Here is a 17,947-nt window from a genome sequence, read left to right on the forward strand (position 1 = left end):
TTTTTTATTTATTTTTTACTTTTAGGATTTAGACATTTTTTAAGAATCGCCTCAGGTCTTAATGGGTTAATCCATTCAAACCGGGAACGCATCTGTGTCGCACTATGAGCTTGTAGATCTGTTTGTTTTTTTATCGTGAAAATTTGTGCAAATCTTTGATTATATATTCTTTTAAAGAGAGGGGGGGGGGGGGGGGGCGGTACCTGGAACGGCCTATTTTGAGAGCGGGGTCTGCGGCCAAATACATATTTCTTCATGTTTGTTGTTTGGTTGCTATATCAGTGTCAAGGACCCCCAACATGATATGTATTCTCTAGACATTAGGGGTGGACGATATGGGTATCTCACCATACGATATCTGTGGCGATATTAGGCCCTCCATAACAATAATATCACGATATTCGATATATTGCGATATCACGATATATTGCATGAAATTTCACCAACGATATATCACGATGGTCCTTGTATTCAATTCATAAACACATAAAATAGCACCAAACAGTTAAAAATCATCATCACACTTTTTTTTACATCGATATTTTTCGGCAGCATATCGATTTTATCGCGGGAGAAAGTATTGCGATATATCGCGATATCGATATATCGTCCCACCTAGCATGTTGTCACCCTTTTCACCTCGGGGCTGAAAATTTTAACGATTTTTTTTTCTTTCAAAACGATACATGTCGTCACGAAAACGTATCGCGATATATCGCGGGACGATATATCGGCACACCCCTAGTCCCACCCCTACTAGACATGTTGTTCTGTGACCCCTAGAAGCAAAGATTTGAGTTCAAAATGATCCCTTTAAAAAACATATGTATATTCAAAGATTTGCACAAATTGTCAAGATTTTTGATAAATAGCAGATCTACAAGCTCGTAGCGCGGCACTCGGTGCCGCGCTACGAGCTTGTAGATCTGCTATTTTTGAATTATAAAACCTGGATTCTCTCCCGTTTTTTAATGGCTTAAACAACTAAATATCTTGCTATGTACTTGACTGTATGATTGTAGAGAATTAGAGTCTTTTCACTGTATTGTAGGTTCTGATTCTAATGTGTGTTTTTATCCTCCAGTCAATGCAGCCGACAACAAACAGAGGGACAAGAACATGTCCACCATAAAGATCAACATTGACCCGTGAGTATATTATATGGACAAAAAAGTCCTTGAGGACTTGTTTCCGCTGAGGTCCTTGGTATTCATTTCATAGACATGTATAGTAGCAACCAAACAGTTCAAAACAAACTGTACCTCCTCATCTGACCGCTGAAACAAACTGTACCTCCTCATCTGACCGCTGAAACAAACTGTACCTCCTCATCTGACCGCTGAAACAAACTGTACCTCCTCATCTGACCGCTGAAACAAACTGTACCTCCTCATCTGACCGCTGAAACAAACTGTACCTCCTCATCTGACCGCTGAAACAAACTGTACCTCCTCATCTGACCGCTGAAACAAACTGTACCTCCTCATCTGACTGCTGAAACAAACTCTACCTCCTCATCTGACCGCTGAAACAAACTGTACCTCCTCATCTGACTGCTGAAACAAACTGTACCTCCTCATCTGACCACTGAAACAAACTGTACCTCCTCATCTGACTGCTGAAACAAACTGTACCTCCTCATCTGACCGCTGAAACAAACTGTACCTCATCTGACTGCTGAAACAAACTGTACCTCCTCATCTGACCGCTGAAACAAACTGTACCTCCTCATCTGACTGCTGAAACAAACTGTACCTCCTCATCTGACTGCTGAAACAAACTGTACCTCCTCATCTGACCGCTGAAACAAACTGTACCTCCTCATCTGACTGCTGAAACAAACTGTACCTCCTCATCTGACCGCTGAAACAAACTGTACCTCCTCATCTGACTGCTGAAACAAACTGTACCTCCTCATTTGACCGCTGAAACAAACTGTACCTCCTCATCTGACCGCTGAAACAAACTGTACCTCCTCATCTGACTGCTGAAACAAACTGTACCTCCTCATCTGACCGCTGAAACAAACTGTACCTCCTCATCTGACCGCTGAAACAAACTGTACCTCCTCATCTGACTGCTGAAACAAACTGTACCTCCTCATCTGACCGCTGAAACAAACTGTACCTCATCTGACCGCTGAAACAAACTGTACCTCCTCATCTGACCGCTGAAACACACTGTACCTCCTCATCTGACCGCTGAAACAAACTGTACCTCCTCATCTGACTGCTGAAACAAACTGTACCTCCTCATCTGACTGCTGAAACAAACTGTACCTCCTCATCTGACCGCTGAAACAAACTGTACCTCCTCATCTGACCGCTGAAACACACTGTACCTCCTCATCTGACCGCTGAAACAAACTGTACCTCCTCATCTGACCGCTGAAACACACTGTACCTCCTCATCTGACTGCTGAAACAAACTGTACCTCCTCATCTGACTGCTGAAACACACTGTACCTCCTCTGACCGCTGAAACAAACTGTACCTCCTCATCTGACTGCTGAAACACACTGTACCTCCTCATCTGACCGCTGAAACAAACTGTACCTCATCTGACCGCTGAAACAAACTGTACCTCCTCATCTGACTGCTGAAACAAACTGTACCTCCTCATCTGACTGCTGAAACAAACTGTACCTCCTCATCTGACTGCTGAAACAAACTGTACCTCCTCATCTGACTGCTGAAACAAACTGTACCTCCTCATCTGACTGCTGAAACAAACTGTACCTCCTCATCTGACTGCTGAAACAAACTGTACCTCCTCATCAGACTGCTGAAACAAACTGTACCTCCTCATCTGACCGCTGAAACAAACTGTACCTCCTCATCTGACCGCTGAAACAAACTGTACCTCCTCATCTGACCGCTGAAACAAACTGTACCTCCTCATCTGACCGCTGAAACAAACTGTACCTCCTCATCTGACCGCTGAAACAAACTGTACCTCCTCATCTGACTGCTGAAACAAACTGTACCTCCTCATCTGACTGCTGAAACAAACTGTACCTCCTCATCTGACTGCTGAAACAAACTGTACCTCCTCATCTGACCGCTGAAACAAACTGTACCTCCTCATCTGACCGCTGAAACACACTGTACCTCCTCATCTGACTGCTGAAACAAACTGTACCTCCTCATCTGACCGCTGAAACACACTGTACCTCCTCTGACCGCTGAAACAAACTGTACCTCCTCATCTGACTGCTGAAACACACTGTACCTCCTCATCTGACCGCTGAAACAAACTGTACCTCATCTGACCGCTGAAACAAACTGTACCTCCTCATCTGACTGCTGAAACAAACTGTACCTCCTCATCTGACTGCTGAAACAAACTGTACCTCCTCATCTGACTGCTGAAACAAACTGTACCTCCTCATCTGACTGCTGAAACAAACTGTACCTCCTCATCTGACTGCTGAAACAAACTGTACCTCCTCATCTGACTGCTGAAACAAACTGTACCTCCTCATCTGACCGCTGAAACAAACTGTACCTCCTCATCTGACCGCTGAAACAAACTGTACCTCCTCATCTGACCGCTGAAACAAACTGTACCTCCTCATCTGACTGCTGAAACAAACTGTACCTCCTCATCTGACCGCTGAAACAAACTGTACCTCCTCATCTGACCGCTGAAACAAACTGTACCTCCTCATCTGACCGCTGAAACAAACTGTACCTCCTCATCTGACTGCTGAAACACACTGTACCTCCTCATCTGACTGCTGAAACAAACTGTACCTCCTCATCTGACCGCTGAAACAAACTGTACCTCCTCATCTGACTGCTGAAACAATCTGTACCTCCTCATCTGACTGCTGAAACAAACTGTACCTCCTCATCTGACCGCTGAAACAAACTGTACCTCCTCATCTGACTGCTGAAACAATCTGTACCTCCTCATCTGACTGCTGAAACACACTGTACCTCCTCATCTGACCGCTGAAACAAACTGTACCTCCTCATCTGACTGCTGAAACAAACTGTACCTCCTCATCTGACCGCTGAAACAAACTGTACCTCCTCATCTGACCGCTGAAACAATCTGTACCTCCTCATCTGACCGCTGAAACAAACTGTACCTCCTCATCTGACTGCTGAAACAAACTGTACCTCCTCATCTGACCGCTGAAACAAACTGTACCTCCTCATCTGACCGCTGAAACAATCTGTACCTCCTCATCTGACCGCTGAAACAAACTGTACCTCCTCATCTGACTGCTGAAACAAACTGTACCTCCTCATCTGACTGCTGAAACACACTGTACCTCCTCATCTGACTGCTGAAACAAACTGTACCTCCTCATCTGACTGCTGAAACAAACTGTACCTCCTCATCTGACTGCTGAAACACACTGTACCTCCTCATCTGACTGCTGAAACAATCTGTACCTCCTCATCTGACTGCTGAAACAAACTGTACCTCCTCATCTGACCGCTGAAACAAACTGTACCTCATCTGACTGCTGAAACAAACTGTACCTCCTCATCTGACCGCTGAAACAAACTGTACCTCCTCATCTGACTGCTGAAACACACTGTACCTCCTCATCTGACCGCTGAAACAAACTGTACCTCCTCATCTGACCGCTGAAACAAACTGTACCTCCTCATCTGACTGCTGAAACAAACTGTACCTCCTCATCTGACCGCTGAAACAAACTGTACCTCCTCATCTGACTGCTGAAACAAACTGTACCTCCTCATCTGACCGCTGAAACAAACTGTACCTCCTCATCTGACTGCTGAAACACACTGTACCTCCTCATCTGACTGCTGAAACAAACTGTACCTCCTCATCTGACCGCTGAAACAAACTGTACCTCCTCATCTGACCGCTGAAACAAACTGTACCTCCTCATCTGACCGCTGAAACAAACTGTACCTCCTCATCTGACCGCTGAAACAAACTGTACCTCCTCATCTGACCGCTGAAACAAACTGTACCTCCTCATCTGACCGCTGAAACAAACTGTACCTCCTCATCTGACTGCTGAAACAAACTGTACCTCCTCATCTGACTGCTGAAACGGCTCCATGTCCTTGTTACACTCCACTAGGCCACTCACTGACGTTAACATGCTTTTATTTAGAGCAGAGGGGTCTTCAACGTGTTCAGGCCAAGGACCCCCTAGCTGAGAGAGAGATGAAGCAGGGACCCCCTCTATATATTGTGTTTCAGATTGAACTTTTTTGTTTACTTGGTCTGCTCTTTTTTTCCCTCTACACCAAACACCTCTTTGCCAAAATATAGCAGATCTACAAGCTCACAACGCCTCGCGCTGCGAGGCGTTGTGAGCTTGTAGATCTGCTATTTTTTGGGCTAAAGTTCTCAGAAAAGGGATGGTAGGGTTCAAGTGGTTAAGGTAAAAAAAACACAAAGATTTGGCGGACCCCCTGTAGTAACTCTGAGGACCCCCTAGGGGTCCCGGACCCCCTGTTGAAGACCCCAGATTTAGAGCCCGACCCATGCCAGAGGTGTCGGGTCTGATAGTGATTTTGGATGGTCCTAGAACACAGATTTACAGATGTTTGATCCATAGTTTTGTGAAAAAGTGCAAAGATTGGGGGCCACATTTTATTGCATGTCTCTCGCCGCCTCTCTCCCCTGTTCCCGTCTCTCTACTACTGTGCTCTACTATCCTATAGGCAAACAGCTTCAAAATATATATTTAAAAAAGAAAAAAAGATTTTCTAATCAATTTGAAGAACTTGATCTGATTAAAGTTTCTATTTGTGAAGATTTATACATGTAAGCAAACAAAAGAAACACACATAATAAAACAAATAGCCCACATACGAGACTTGTGAGCTTGTAGATCAGCTATCGTCCAGGTACGACACTGTCGTACGGCGAGGTATAGATAATGCCTTATCTCTCCATCCATCCAGTGACTGATGATTTTATTTTTTATTTTTTCAAAAAACTGTTAGGATTTAGAAAACATTTTTAAGTATCGCCTCAGGTCTTAATGGGTTAAAGTCAGTGACCCAGATGTGTCTGTGAGGAGATCCCACAGCTTCTGTAAATCATCTGTTGTCCTCCTTCCTCTCCTTCCTCTCCTCCTCCTCTCCTCAGGGAGTCCAACACCATCTCCATCTGGAACAACGGTAAAGGCATCCCTGTGGTGGAGCACAAGGATGAGAAGATGTACGTCCCAGCTCTGATCTTTGGACACCTCCTGACCTCCAGCAACTATGATGATGATGAGAAGAAGGTCACAGGTAAGAACCCATATATTCAAGCTTCTCTTCATGTAATAATCCTGATTATAAGATAAGGCACCATCTCCACCCCACTCACTCTCAGAGGTGTTACTATGGGGACTTGGACAGCTCAGAAACCCGTCTACCAGTGACATGGAAAATGTGTGCAAATCTTTGAGTATATATTTTTAAAGCGAACATGTTTAACTCAAATCTTTGCTCCTGGGGGGTCCCTGGAACAAAATATCGGGGGGGGGGGTCCGTGGCCAAATACATAATTTTCGGGGTCCTCGACATGAAAATGGTTTGAGAACCACTGATGATATTATAGTAACATACCTTTTTCAGAAAACTGTTAAGATTTTGACATTTGTGGAATCCCCCAGAAGATTTGAGTTAAAGGTAGGGTAAGTGATTTGCGTTGGTTAAAATAAGTGTTAAATAGCTCTATATTCTGATAGTACTCATTGCTATAGAGTGTTTGTTCAGTATTAGGAGTCTCCTTGTCTCTCCACCTCTTTATTAAACAGAAAATGCATTTTCGTTTCAGTTTCAGTTTCATTTCCAATTTTATCCAACCAGGACAGAGAACTCAATCAGGATACAGATTAAACAAGTGAAATTGGAAGTGATGACACTAAGAAATGAGCAGACAAAATTGGAACTGGAACACTATACAAATTAAGCTTAAAAATGGGTATTTTCTCCTGATTGGCTGAGATTTTGACACCTACCGAAAATGTATTTTCTGTTTATTAAAGAGCTGGAGAGACAGGGAGACATCTGTTACTGAAAAAACACTCCATAGCAATGATTACTATCAGAATATAGTATTTTAACCTTTTAACAAAATACTTTTTGTTTTAACCAAAAAATATCACTTACCCTACCTTTAAATGTTTTGCTTTAAAAAAAAAGATATATATGTATATATATTCAACGAAAACATGTTTTTTTTGCAGATCTACAAGATGCCACGCTATGAGCTTGTAGATCTGCTATTTCTTGAATAGCTGGTCTCAATGGCTTTATGCATTAATTTAACTCTTTGTCGCCCCCAGGTGGCAGGAACGGCTACGGCGCTAAACTCTGTAACATCTTCAGTACAAAGTTCACCGTGGAGACGGCCTGTAAAGAATATAAACACAGCTTCAAACAGGTGAGTCTCTCTCTCTCTATCTATCTCTATGTCTCTCTATCTAAAGAACATAAACACAGCTTCAAACAGGTGAGTCTCTCTTGGGGGCAGCCATAGCTGAGTGGTTAGTGAGCCCGCCTAGGGAGCCAGAGGCCCTGGTTGCCCCAGGTTCGAATCCAGGCCAGGTCAGCATATGTGTCGATGAAATGATATCTGTCCCTGAGCAAGACTCTTAACCCCTAATTGCTCACAGGTTCTCATTGTAAACAAGACCGCAAGGACTTAAAGGTATAGTTGGCAACATTAAGCCTATATTTGAAAAATACCTCTATATATATATTTTGCATTTTTTCCCCTCTATCAGCCACTATATAATGATGCTGGGGTGTTTTCCTGCATTGAAAAACACTCCTCTTTCTGAAATCCGTATTTTCCATACTATTTAGGTTACACATCCGGGTATCCGGTGCGTAAATTCACGCACGCATGTGCGCGTCCGTGTCCGTGTGGACTTTTTACTTTCGGTTTTAAAATGCTCTCAAACTCCGTTTTTGATGCACATAATTTACTTTTCAGACAGCGTTTGGATAGAATTTAGTTGTTTAACTTCATATATGTGGTCAATTTGTCATGAAAGAGCCCATTTAAAAATTCAGAGAACCGGCAGGGGCGGGCAGTTCCGCGAATTGTATCCGAATAAAGTAACCTATATTCGGCATGGACGGTTTAGAAGTCTCCTTTTACTCTATGGAAGTCCTCCGTGCGACACCCCCTGGTGGTCGGGGAAACGAACTGCTGGATTTTTTTCTTTGTTTATCTCTGAATCGCCTACAATCCCTTTAACTGAACGACCTGTTAAAAAAAGGATTATCCTTATCCTTATCTCTCTATCTCTATCTCTATGTCTCTCTATCTAAAGAACATAAACACAGCTTCAAACAGGTGAGACGCACATTAACTCTCTCAGTGCCAGACCCCGAGTTATCCCGAGTTTTAGGGTTATACCCTCAGTGCCAGAACGAGAAATCCCGAGTTTAAAAAGAAAGTTTTTTTTTTTTTTGAAAAAAGTGTTCAGAACCCAAGATATCATTATCTGAAGATTTGCAGCTCCATCCACTCTTTGTTTAACCTATAACTGAAAAAGGCTGTATCTCGCTTCCTAAGCACTTTTTCTTTACTTAGAAAAAAAAAAAGAAAAAAGTTGGCATGGTTCGCAATAATTTCTTTTTTTCATTGGCACTGAGAGAGTTAAGTCTGAACTCATTTTAGCTGAGGACCCCCTGAAACCCTTCTCACGGACCCCTGGGGGTCCCTGGATCTTTGAGAACCACTGCCCTAGACTAGGGCCGGACTGGGACCAAAATTCGGCCCTGGCATTTTGGCCCAGACCGGCCCACCACAACCGGCGCACAGATAGCAGACACTCTACCGCAATTTTCCACGGCCGCGCGCGGTCGACCCCCCCCAGCCTCAAGCCAGATATCCTAGCCTTCCCAATCGTCAGGCTCACCTGCCGCATATGGGGCCAATCATGTGATGTCTCTCTCAGCTCTGTGAGCCGGTGCTACTGAAAGGTTGGCCCTCTCCACTTAGAGGCCACCCAGACAAAACATTACGTAACGCGCAACCCGGAAATGATGTAATGATTTTTTCGCGTTTCAAGCATGGCGAATCTTCATCTAACTCGACTATAAGTTGGTTTTGGCAATTCATGGCTGAATAATGAATATTGTAATATGAATATTATATTCTTTATTGACAAGGGAAGTGTATGGCAGAGGGTGGTATAGCCGTGTGTTCTCAGTGGCTCAGAGTCATGTCATAAAGTAGTCGTTCTCTCTGTCCTTCAGACCTGGCAGAACAACATGACCAAGACGGCCGACCCCAGGATCAAGTTCTTTGACGGGGACGACTTCACGTGCGTCACATTCCAGCCGGACCTGTCCAAGTTCAACATGGAGAAGCTGGACAAGGACATCGTGGCTCTGCTGACGCGCAGAGCCTACGACATCGCCGGCTCATGCAAGGGCGTCAAAGTCATGCTCAACGGCAAGAAGCTACCAGTAAGACTCATCTATGTACAGTACTTTAACCACATGAACCACTTCAACTCAACCAGTGATCCCCGGACCACTGGTTGAGAACCACTGATCTAGAGTGTTTGTTTAGTAACAGGCCCTGTCTCTCTCTATTTGATCATTTAAGCCGATCATTAATATTATTATTTGGATAAAGTAGTTGGCTACAACCATTAAAATCATAATCATTCAAAGTGTTTATCATGATCTGACTGTGTGGTTTAATTCCGACAGCCTGTTGCTGCTGTTGTGCGCTGCATCGAGCCTATTCGTTATACGATGGTGTCGCACGTTGGAAATATCAGAGCCGCAAGCTCACAGCACGTCGCGACGCGCCGCGTTGTGAGCTTGTATGTCTGCTATTTTTGATACGCCACAACACAGCTGAGGAACACAGCTGTGTCTCCTCCTGATCAGCGCTGGTGGTTCGCTCGGGTGTTGATAAACAGAACCGGGATTTTCCCAGGTGATAGAATCTGAACCAAGCCGGACCCAATAGTCGATAAAGGGACCCGAACACGTGTGGGTCGTGGAAATTATGCAAAGCACAGTGACTGTCTGTCTGCAATGGATAAAGTGGTGAAAGTTGGTGAAAGCTGATGACACTGATTGCAGCAGGCAACTATAGAGCCAAGTAATCAACCTCGCGCAAGGCCACATATATCATGACATATATAATTAACAAAACCTACTTTTTGCATATCAAGGTTGAATGAGAATCGATGTAAAGCCCAAAATATATATCATTTTTTTGGGGAATAGCGCAGCAGTTCACTCATGCCCACTTTATTGATTTCATTTTTGGCAAGCGACATCTCTGCATGATATAGTAGATCATATAATTTAGTTATCTATATAAACAGGAACAGATTGCATCTGTGATAAAGTGGAAAGAAGCGCAGCTCTAACGTAACGAGGTGTAATGATCAGTTGGTTGGTGCATGTATGCAGTGCAAACACGCATGTGACGTTAAACCGTGCTCGGCTTGTGAGTGTGTGTGTGTGTGCGTGTGTGTCTGTGTGCACTGCCTGCCTGCAGCTCCTCTGACATAAGTAAATGTCCAATTTAGACGTACCATACATCAAATGAAAGGTCTTTGAAAACTGAACACACCTGTCAAGGTTGCGTTTAAGCCCGCCCCTTCCCCCGGAAGCCACGCCCCGGAGAAGGCTCCTAAAAACTCCCCATTGAAACCCCATGTTAAATGAAAAGTGCCCGAATCGCTCCGAAACTTTTTCTACCCCCCCTAAGTGGGGGTCTACGAACAAATACTTCGGGCTCGGATTGTGGCTCCGCCCCCCGGAAGTGGGTGAAACAGGCACTTCAAACACTTTGTTGAATTATTCAAAAACATTCAAAGTTTTTTTTTTGTGAATTTGTATTTTTCTAAGATGCTCCTTTTAACGCAGATTTTTTGGGATTTTATTTTTTATTTTTTTATTGGTTACTTTTTTTTTTAAATCTTTTTTTTTCATATTTTTTTTTATTTTTTTGCGTTCGCTTCCCGCGTTCGTGCGTCTTACTTGTTATAATATGTGGCCAGTAAATGTATTCTTTGGCCGGTAAAATATAATCCTGTCGGCCATGGTGGCCGGCCCAAAAAATGCCTAGCGGAAACCCTGGGACCAAGTACCAATTGACTCGAAAACGCGTCTATTGGTACTTGCAGTAAAAGAGTTAATAAACAGAAAATACGTTTTCAAGTGTTTTTTTTTTGCCACTTTCATCCAAAATACACATGTTTGGCCCCCCTGCAGGTGACCGGCTTCCGCAGCTACGTGGACCTCTACGTGAAGGACAAGCTGGACGAGACGGGCGTGGCCCTGAAGGTGGTCAACGAGTCCGTTAACGAGCGGTGGGAGGTGTGTCTGACCATGAGCGAGAAGGGCTTCCAGCAGATCAGCTTCGTCAACAGCATCGCCACCACCAAGGTCTGAGCGACCGCTTAACGTCACAGTGAAACGTTATTTATGTGTGCTAGAACTGCTGTTAATACATTAAAGGTATCATGACATTCATTTTAACTTTTTTTATTTTCAATGTTTTATTTGGGGTTTTATGACCTCAATTACACCCAAAAAAACTGAACTTAGAACATTCAGTGGATATTCTGTGGTCTGGGGTTTTCTGAATAATTAGGCTGAAAAGTAATCTGAGCTTGGCCCTTCGACAGCGAGGTCACAGTCGATTAATCCCGCCCACTCTCCTCCTCGCCCCTCCCCTCCCCTATCCTTTCCTTTGGGGGGGGCGGAGCAGAGGCGATGATTGACAGGCAAAATCCCTCACCAGCGACACCCGCAGGCAAAGATTTCTTTTTTCATTGCAGTTGAAAAGGCTTTAGAAATGTGAGAGAAAAACACCTGCCATGGATCACTGGAATGGAATTTTCACTTAAAACTTTTTGTACACTTTTGAAGGACCAGGACAAAGACTTTGAATGTGGTGTAAAAGTGAATGTCATTAAACCTTTAAGAAGGAACGCATCTGTGACATTTAAGATTTCTTTGGGCTATTCAAAAATAACAGATCTACAAGCACATAGCGCGGCACAGAGTGCCGTGCTATGAGCTTGTAGATCTGTTATTTTTTGAAAAATCCTGAAAATGTGTGCAAATCTTTGAATATATATATTTTTAAAGTGAACATTTGTAACTTAAATCTTTGCTTCTGGGGGGTCCCTGGAACAACATTTTGAGATGGGGGTCCGCGGCCAAATACATATCATTTTGGGAAAAAGTTGGAGCACATATAGCAACACACTGTTAGGATTTAGAAAACATTTTTAGATACTGTATGTATTTGGCCACGGACCCCCATCTCAAAATGTGTTGTTTCAGGGACCCCCCAGATGCAAAGAATTTTAGTTAAAAATGTTTGCTTTAAAAATATATGTATTTAAAGATTTGCAATTTTTTATATTGAATAGCAAAGTATAAAATAATGATTTAAGTGGTTAGACAGATGTGCTCCCAGTTTTAAAGGGATACTTCACTTTCGGGTCAGGGAAACATTTAAAAAATATATTAAAAATAAATGAAAAAAGTAATGGAAAATTCATGGCCCCCTCACGCATTAGAGTGTCCTACTAATGTGTGAGGGGGCCTTTATTTTGCCATAACTTCTTTCATTTTTTTAAAATATTTTTTTTTAATGTTTATTTTATGTGAAAGTGAAGTATCCCTTTAAATGGATTAAAGCAATAGAAATGCTTTATTTCTATGGTTTACTCACCCCGTGATGTCTTGTTTTAAAACATTCTTTATTAGTAAATCAGAGGCTGAGATTATCAACAGCAAAACCATATAAGACATGTGTTAGTTCACAGCGTTGGTCCCACATGTCTTCTGTCCTTTAGTCCCACATGTCTTCTGTCCTTTTGTCAACGTGTTGCTCCTACAGGGGCAGACATATTGATTAGGTGATTGATCACATAGTGTACTGTAACAGAGTGTGTTTCCTGACTCCTCCACAGGGGGGCAGACATATTGATCACATAGTGTACTGTAACATAGTGTGTTTCCTAACTCCTCCACAGGGGGGCAGACATATTGATCACATAGTGTATTGTAACAGTGTGTTTCCTAACTCCTCCACAGGGGGGCAGACATATTGATCACATAGTGTACTGTAACAGTGTGTTTCCTAACTCCTCCACAAGGGGGCAGACATATTGATCACATAGTGTACTGTAACAGTGTGTTTCCTAACTCCTCCACAGGGGGGCAGACATATTGATCACATAGTGTACTGTAACAGTGTGTTTCCTGACTCCTCCACAGGGGGGCAGACATATTGATCACATAGTGTACTGTAACAGTGTGTTTCCTAACTCCTCCACAGGGGGGCAGACATATTGATCACATAGTGTACTGTAACATAGTGTGTTTCCTAACTCCTCCACAGGGGGGCAGACATATTGATCACATAGTGTACTGTAACATAGTGTGTTTCCTAACTCCTCCACAGGGGGGCAGACATATTGATCACATAGTGTACTGTAACAGTGTGTTTCCTAACTCCTCCACAGGGGGGCAGACATATAGACATATTGATCACATAGTGTACTGTAACAGAGTGTGTTTCCTGACTCCTCCACAGGGGGGCAGACATATTGATCACATAGTGTACTGTAACAGAGTGTGTTTCCTGACTCCTCCACAGGGGGGCAGACATATTGATCACATAGTGTACTGTAACAGAGTGTGTTTCCTAACTCCTCCACAGGGGGGCAGACATATTGATCACATAGTGTACTGTAACAGTGTGTTTCCTAACTCCTCCACAGGGGGGCAGACATATTGATCACATAGTGTACTGTAACAGTGTGTTTCCTAACTCCTCCACAGGGGGGCAGACATATTGATCACATAGTGTACTGTAACAGTGTGTTTCCTGACTCCTCCACAGGGGGGCAGACATATTGATCACATAGTGTACTGTAACAGTGTGTTTCCTAACTCCTCCACAGGGGGGCAGACATATTGATCACATAGTGTACTGTAACAGTGTGTTTCCTGACTCCTCCACAGGGGGGCAGACATATCGATTACGTGGTGGACCAGATCGTGCAGAAACTCATCGAGGTGGTGAAGAAGAAGAACAAGGCGGGAGTGTCGGTCAAACCCTTCCAGGTAAGGTGGTGAATGCTCTGTGAATGCTCTTAAACATGGACGTTCACATACAGTATAAAGTCTATGTTTCTGCGTACGTTCAGCGGTGCTGCTACAACCACAGAAACTTCAACAAACACAACCAGCCATGAGTGTTTTTTTGTCTTCATTATGATGGCTTCTTCTGTCTGTTGATTCCATTTCACGTGGTCTGTTAAAGGGATATTTCACTTTCAAAAAAACTTTTGGTCATTTTATCATCTACTCAGGCTTTTGTGAGCCCCCCAGACCGTTTTTAAGTTGCTAGATTTAGTATTTAGATATTTGATAATCATTTTATCAGACACGCCCCCTTCCTATACAAACCCATTATAACTTCAAACTCCATTTTTAACCCGTTAGATTCATCAAAAACACCCGTCCTTGGTTCTGGTGACTCCTCCTGCCCTCCTAATACGCGAGGGGGACGTGTTTTTTCGATTACTTTTTTCATTTATTTTATTTTATTTTTTTAATGTATTTAATTTTTTTCATTTTCCAATTCTTTTTTTTTTAAATAAATGAAAAAGGTTATCGAAAAAACACGTCCCCCTCACGTATTAGGAGGGCAGGGTGAGTCACCAGAACCAAGGACGGGTGTTTTTGACGAATCTAACGGGTTAAAAATGAAGTTTGAAGTTATAATGGGTTTGTATAGGAAGGGGGCGTGTCTGATAAAATGAATATCAAATATCTAAATAATGAATCAAGCAACTTAAAAACTGTGGGGGCGGGGCTCACAAAGGCCTGAGTAGACAATAAAATGAGCTAAAGATTTTTTGTGTCATTTTCAGATTTCTTTGGGCTATTCAAAAATAGCAGATCTACAAGCTCATAGTGCGGTGTGCCGCGCTACAAGCTTGTAGATCTGCAATTTTTGAAACATTTTGGAAAATTTGTGCTAATCTTTGAATATATATATATATATATATATATATATATATATATATATATACGTTTTTGAAACACATTTTTTAACTCAAATCTTTGCTTCTGGGGGAGGTCCCTGGAACAAATCTTTTTCTAAAAAGATATTTATTTGTCCACCGACCCGCCATCTGAAAACATGTTGTTCCAGGTTAGGACCCCCCAGAAGCAAAGAATTGAGTTAAAAATGTTCGCTTAAAAAAAATATATATATATATATATAAGATTTGCACACATTTTCACAATACATTTCTTTTTGCAGATCTACAAGCTCGTATCGCTGCACTCAGTGCCGCGCTACAAGCTTGTAGATCTGCTATTTTTTGAATAGCCCAAGAAATCTAAAAATGACACAGATGTGTTCCCGGTCTTAACACATCGTGTGCCAGAGGTTTATTAAAATATTGTACGTTCAATTTCAGTTTGATTCTGATTCTGATTCTGATTCTGATTCTGATTCAGTGCCAGCATATCTTCCATCCACTTACGTTGATACGTTTTGTGCTGTAGAAGCCCCGACGTGGAAGTGCATGTAAACAAAGCGTGCGTGTGAGACGGCGGAGGGTCCCGACTAACGCCTGGAACAATAATATTTCTAACGCGATCCTCCATTGCAGAGTGACCGCCGATCGAAAACGTCTCACTTCCACCACGTTAAAAAGAAATGGAGATATTAAGCTTTTAGTCAAGGAGTTAACATTGGAGAGGCCGACCGGAAGGATTTTCGACATGGATCCACATCCGGCCTCTCCTTCTTTTTTTTTATAATTTTTATCCCTCGATTTTGTAACCCTTTTTTCCACCCGGTGCTAATTTGCTAAGTGATCCTGGGCACTACACTCCCCCCACCAGCCTAGGGAGGCCAGGGCCGAGCTCATGCCTCCTTCAATGCATGAGAGCCAACTGACCTTCTTGTCACCTGACAGGGGGGAGTTTCCCTGGTTGGACGTAGCACGTGGAAGGAACACGTTATTCCAACCAGTTCCTTTCCCCTCCATCAGGCGCCCCGGCTGACCAGGGGGAGGCAGTATACGGGCCTCTCCTTCTTAGAGACTCCTTGGATGATCCCAAAGTTTCGTTAGAGCGCCCCACGTGGGCCCCACGTATAAAAATAAAAATGGGCCAAAAACGGTCCGGACCGTTTATGGCACTCAATGTGTTAATGGGTTAAATTCTTATAGAACCTTTCTAAACGTCTAAGGGAAGATCACACAATGTTTTTGCTCAAGGACACTTCCACATGAGCTGGATATCGAACCAGCAACCTTTCTGATACCGCAGTTTAGTGGAAGTCGTGCAATTCCCTTTGAGCTGGGTTTTATGTAGATAACAGTAGATACATGATCATGTGTTCTCCTCCAGGTGAAGAACCACATCTGGGTGTTTGTCAACGCTCTGATAGAGAACCTCAGGTTCTAATGTGTCCATGTGTTCTCCTCCAGGTGAAGAACCACATCTGGGTGTTTGTCAATGCTCTGATAGAGAGAACCTCAGGTTCTAATGTGTCCATGTGTTCTCCTCCAGGTGAAGAACCACATCTGGGTGTTTGTCAACGCTCTGATAGAGAACCCCAGCTTCGACTCCCAGACCAAGGAGAACATGACCCTGCAGACCAAGAGCTTTGGGTCCAAGTGCCCTCTGTCAGAGAAGTTCATCAGAGCGGTGAGTTTAACCTCCTTTTTTATTCTATATATATATATATATGTCACAGGGAAATTGGCATTCGTAGGGAAATTGGAAAGGTATGCTCGTTTTTAGGCGCGGGGCTTCGCCGACCGGCCGATGGTCTGCTAGTCGAATCAGCGCCGTCCGAGTTGTAAACCGATAGGGGGAGAATAGACCTTTCCATGGGTTCAGCGTGTGTGTGTGTGTGTGTGCGTGTGTGCTAGGGATGGGCAATATTATCGATATCACGATATATCGCGATATTTTATTTCGCGATACTGTATCGATACTCCAGTATCGATATCGCGATAAAAATTTAAAAAATCGCTTTTTCAGATACAGGCTTTATGAAAAACATTCAAAGAACCTATCACAGATCTGCAGCTACTCAATATGTAGTGTATATATAAACAATATGTAGTTGTGATATATGTATATATCGCAATATATCGCAATATATCACAATATATCCCAATATCGTGATACGACCCAAGTATCGTGATGCGTATCGCAATATAATCGTATCGTGACCCAAGTATCGTGATACGTATCGTATCGTGAGATTGTTGCCAATACCCATCCCTAGTGTGTGCGTGTCTGTGTGTGTGTGTGTGTGTGTGTGTGTGGGGGGGGGGCTCTACGTAACAGGTGTGTTGATTACATAGACAGATTAACGTCACCAGTCGCAATCAAAGTGAATGGATAACAAAGGGGGAAGCGAGAGGAGGGGGGGGTGAAAACGAGCGCTCCTTTTTCAATTTCACTGTAGCTTATATACCAGTGGTTCTGATAAATGCTCAGTGGTCATTTAACCCATTCAATCTGGGTCATTTCTTTGGCTATTCAAAAATAGCAGATACACAAGCTCATGAGCTTGTAGATCTGCTATTTTTGAAAAATTTCAAAAATTCGTGAAAATCTTTAAAATATATATTTTTAAAGGGAACATTTGTAACTGAAATCTTGTCTTCTGGAGGTCCCTGGAACAACATATTTTACAAGTGTTCGCTTTAAAAAAAATATATATATTCAAAGATTTGCACAAATTTACATTTTTAAAAAATAGCAGATTTTCAAGCTTATAGCGCGGCACTCGGTGCAATAGTGTGTAATAGCCAAAGAAAATGACACGGTTTTAATGGCTTAAAGGAGAGATCCAGTCATTTTAGGTGTTTGCTTTGATGTGTCGCTAATCACTCACCAACATACCAGGGCAGTTGACTTTTTCCATAGAAGCCCCTGTTGTCCATTGTGGAGACCCCTTCCAC

At 42.9% G+C, this 17,947-nt stretch overlaps 1 protein-coding gene across 1 annotated transcript in view; it reads left to right on the forward strand.

Annotated features, from left to right (window-relative positions):
- Window positions 1-17,947, forward strand: part of LOC308094997 (DNA topoisomerase 2-beta-like) — a 96,088-nt gene that overhangs the window by 17,571 nt on the left and 60,570 nt on the right. Inside the window, 7 exon segments of the mRNA XM_080441846.1 lie at window positions 1,085-1,148; window positions 6,094-6,239; window positions 7,283-7,380; window positions 9,210-9,422; window positions 11,196-11,369; window positions 13,968-14,069; window positions 16,539-16,676. Coding sequence (XP_080297972.1) covers window positions 1,085-1,148; window positions 6,094-6,239; window positions 7,283-7,380; window positions 9,210-9,422; window positions 11,196-11,369; window positions 13,968-14,069; window positions 16,539-16,676 — 935 coding nt within the window.

Source organism: Gymnoscopelus braueri (assembly GCF_963280865.1).
Source record: "Gymnoscopelus braueri genome assembly, chromosome: 11".
Lineage (NCBI taxonomy): Eukaryota > Metazoa > Chordata > Actinopteri > Myctophiformes > Myctophidae > Gymnoscopelus > Gymnoscopelus braueri.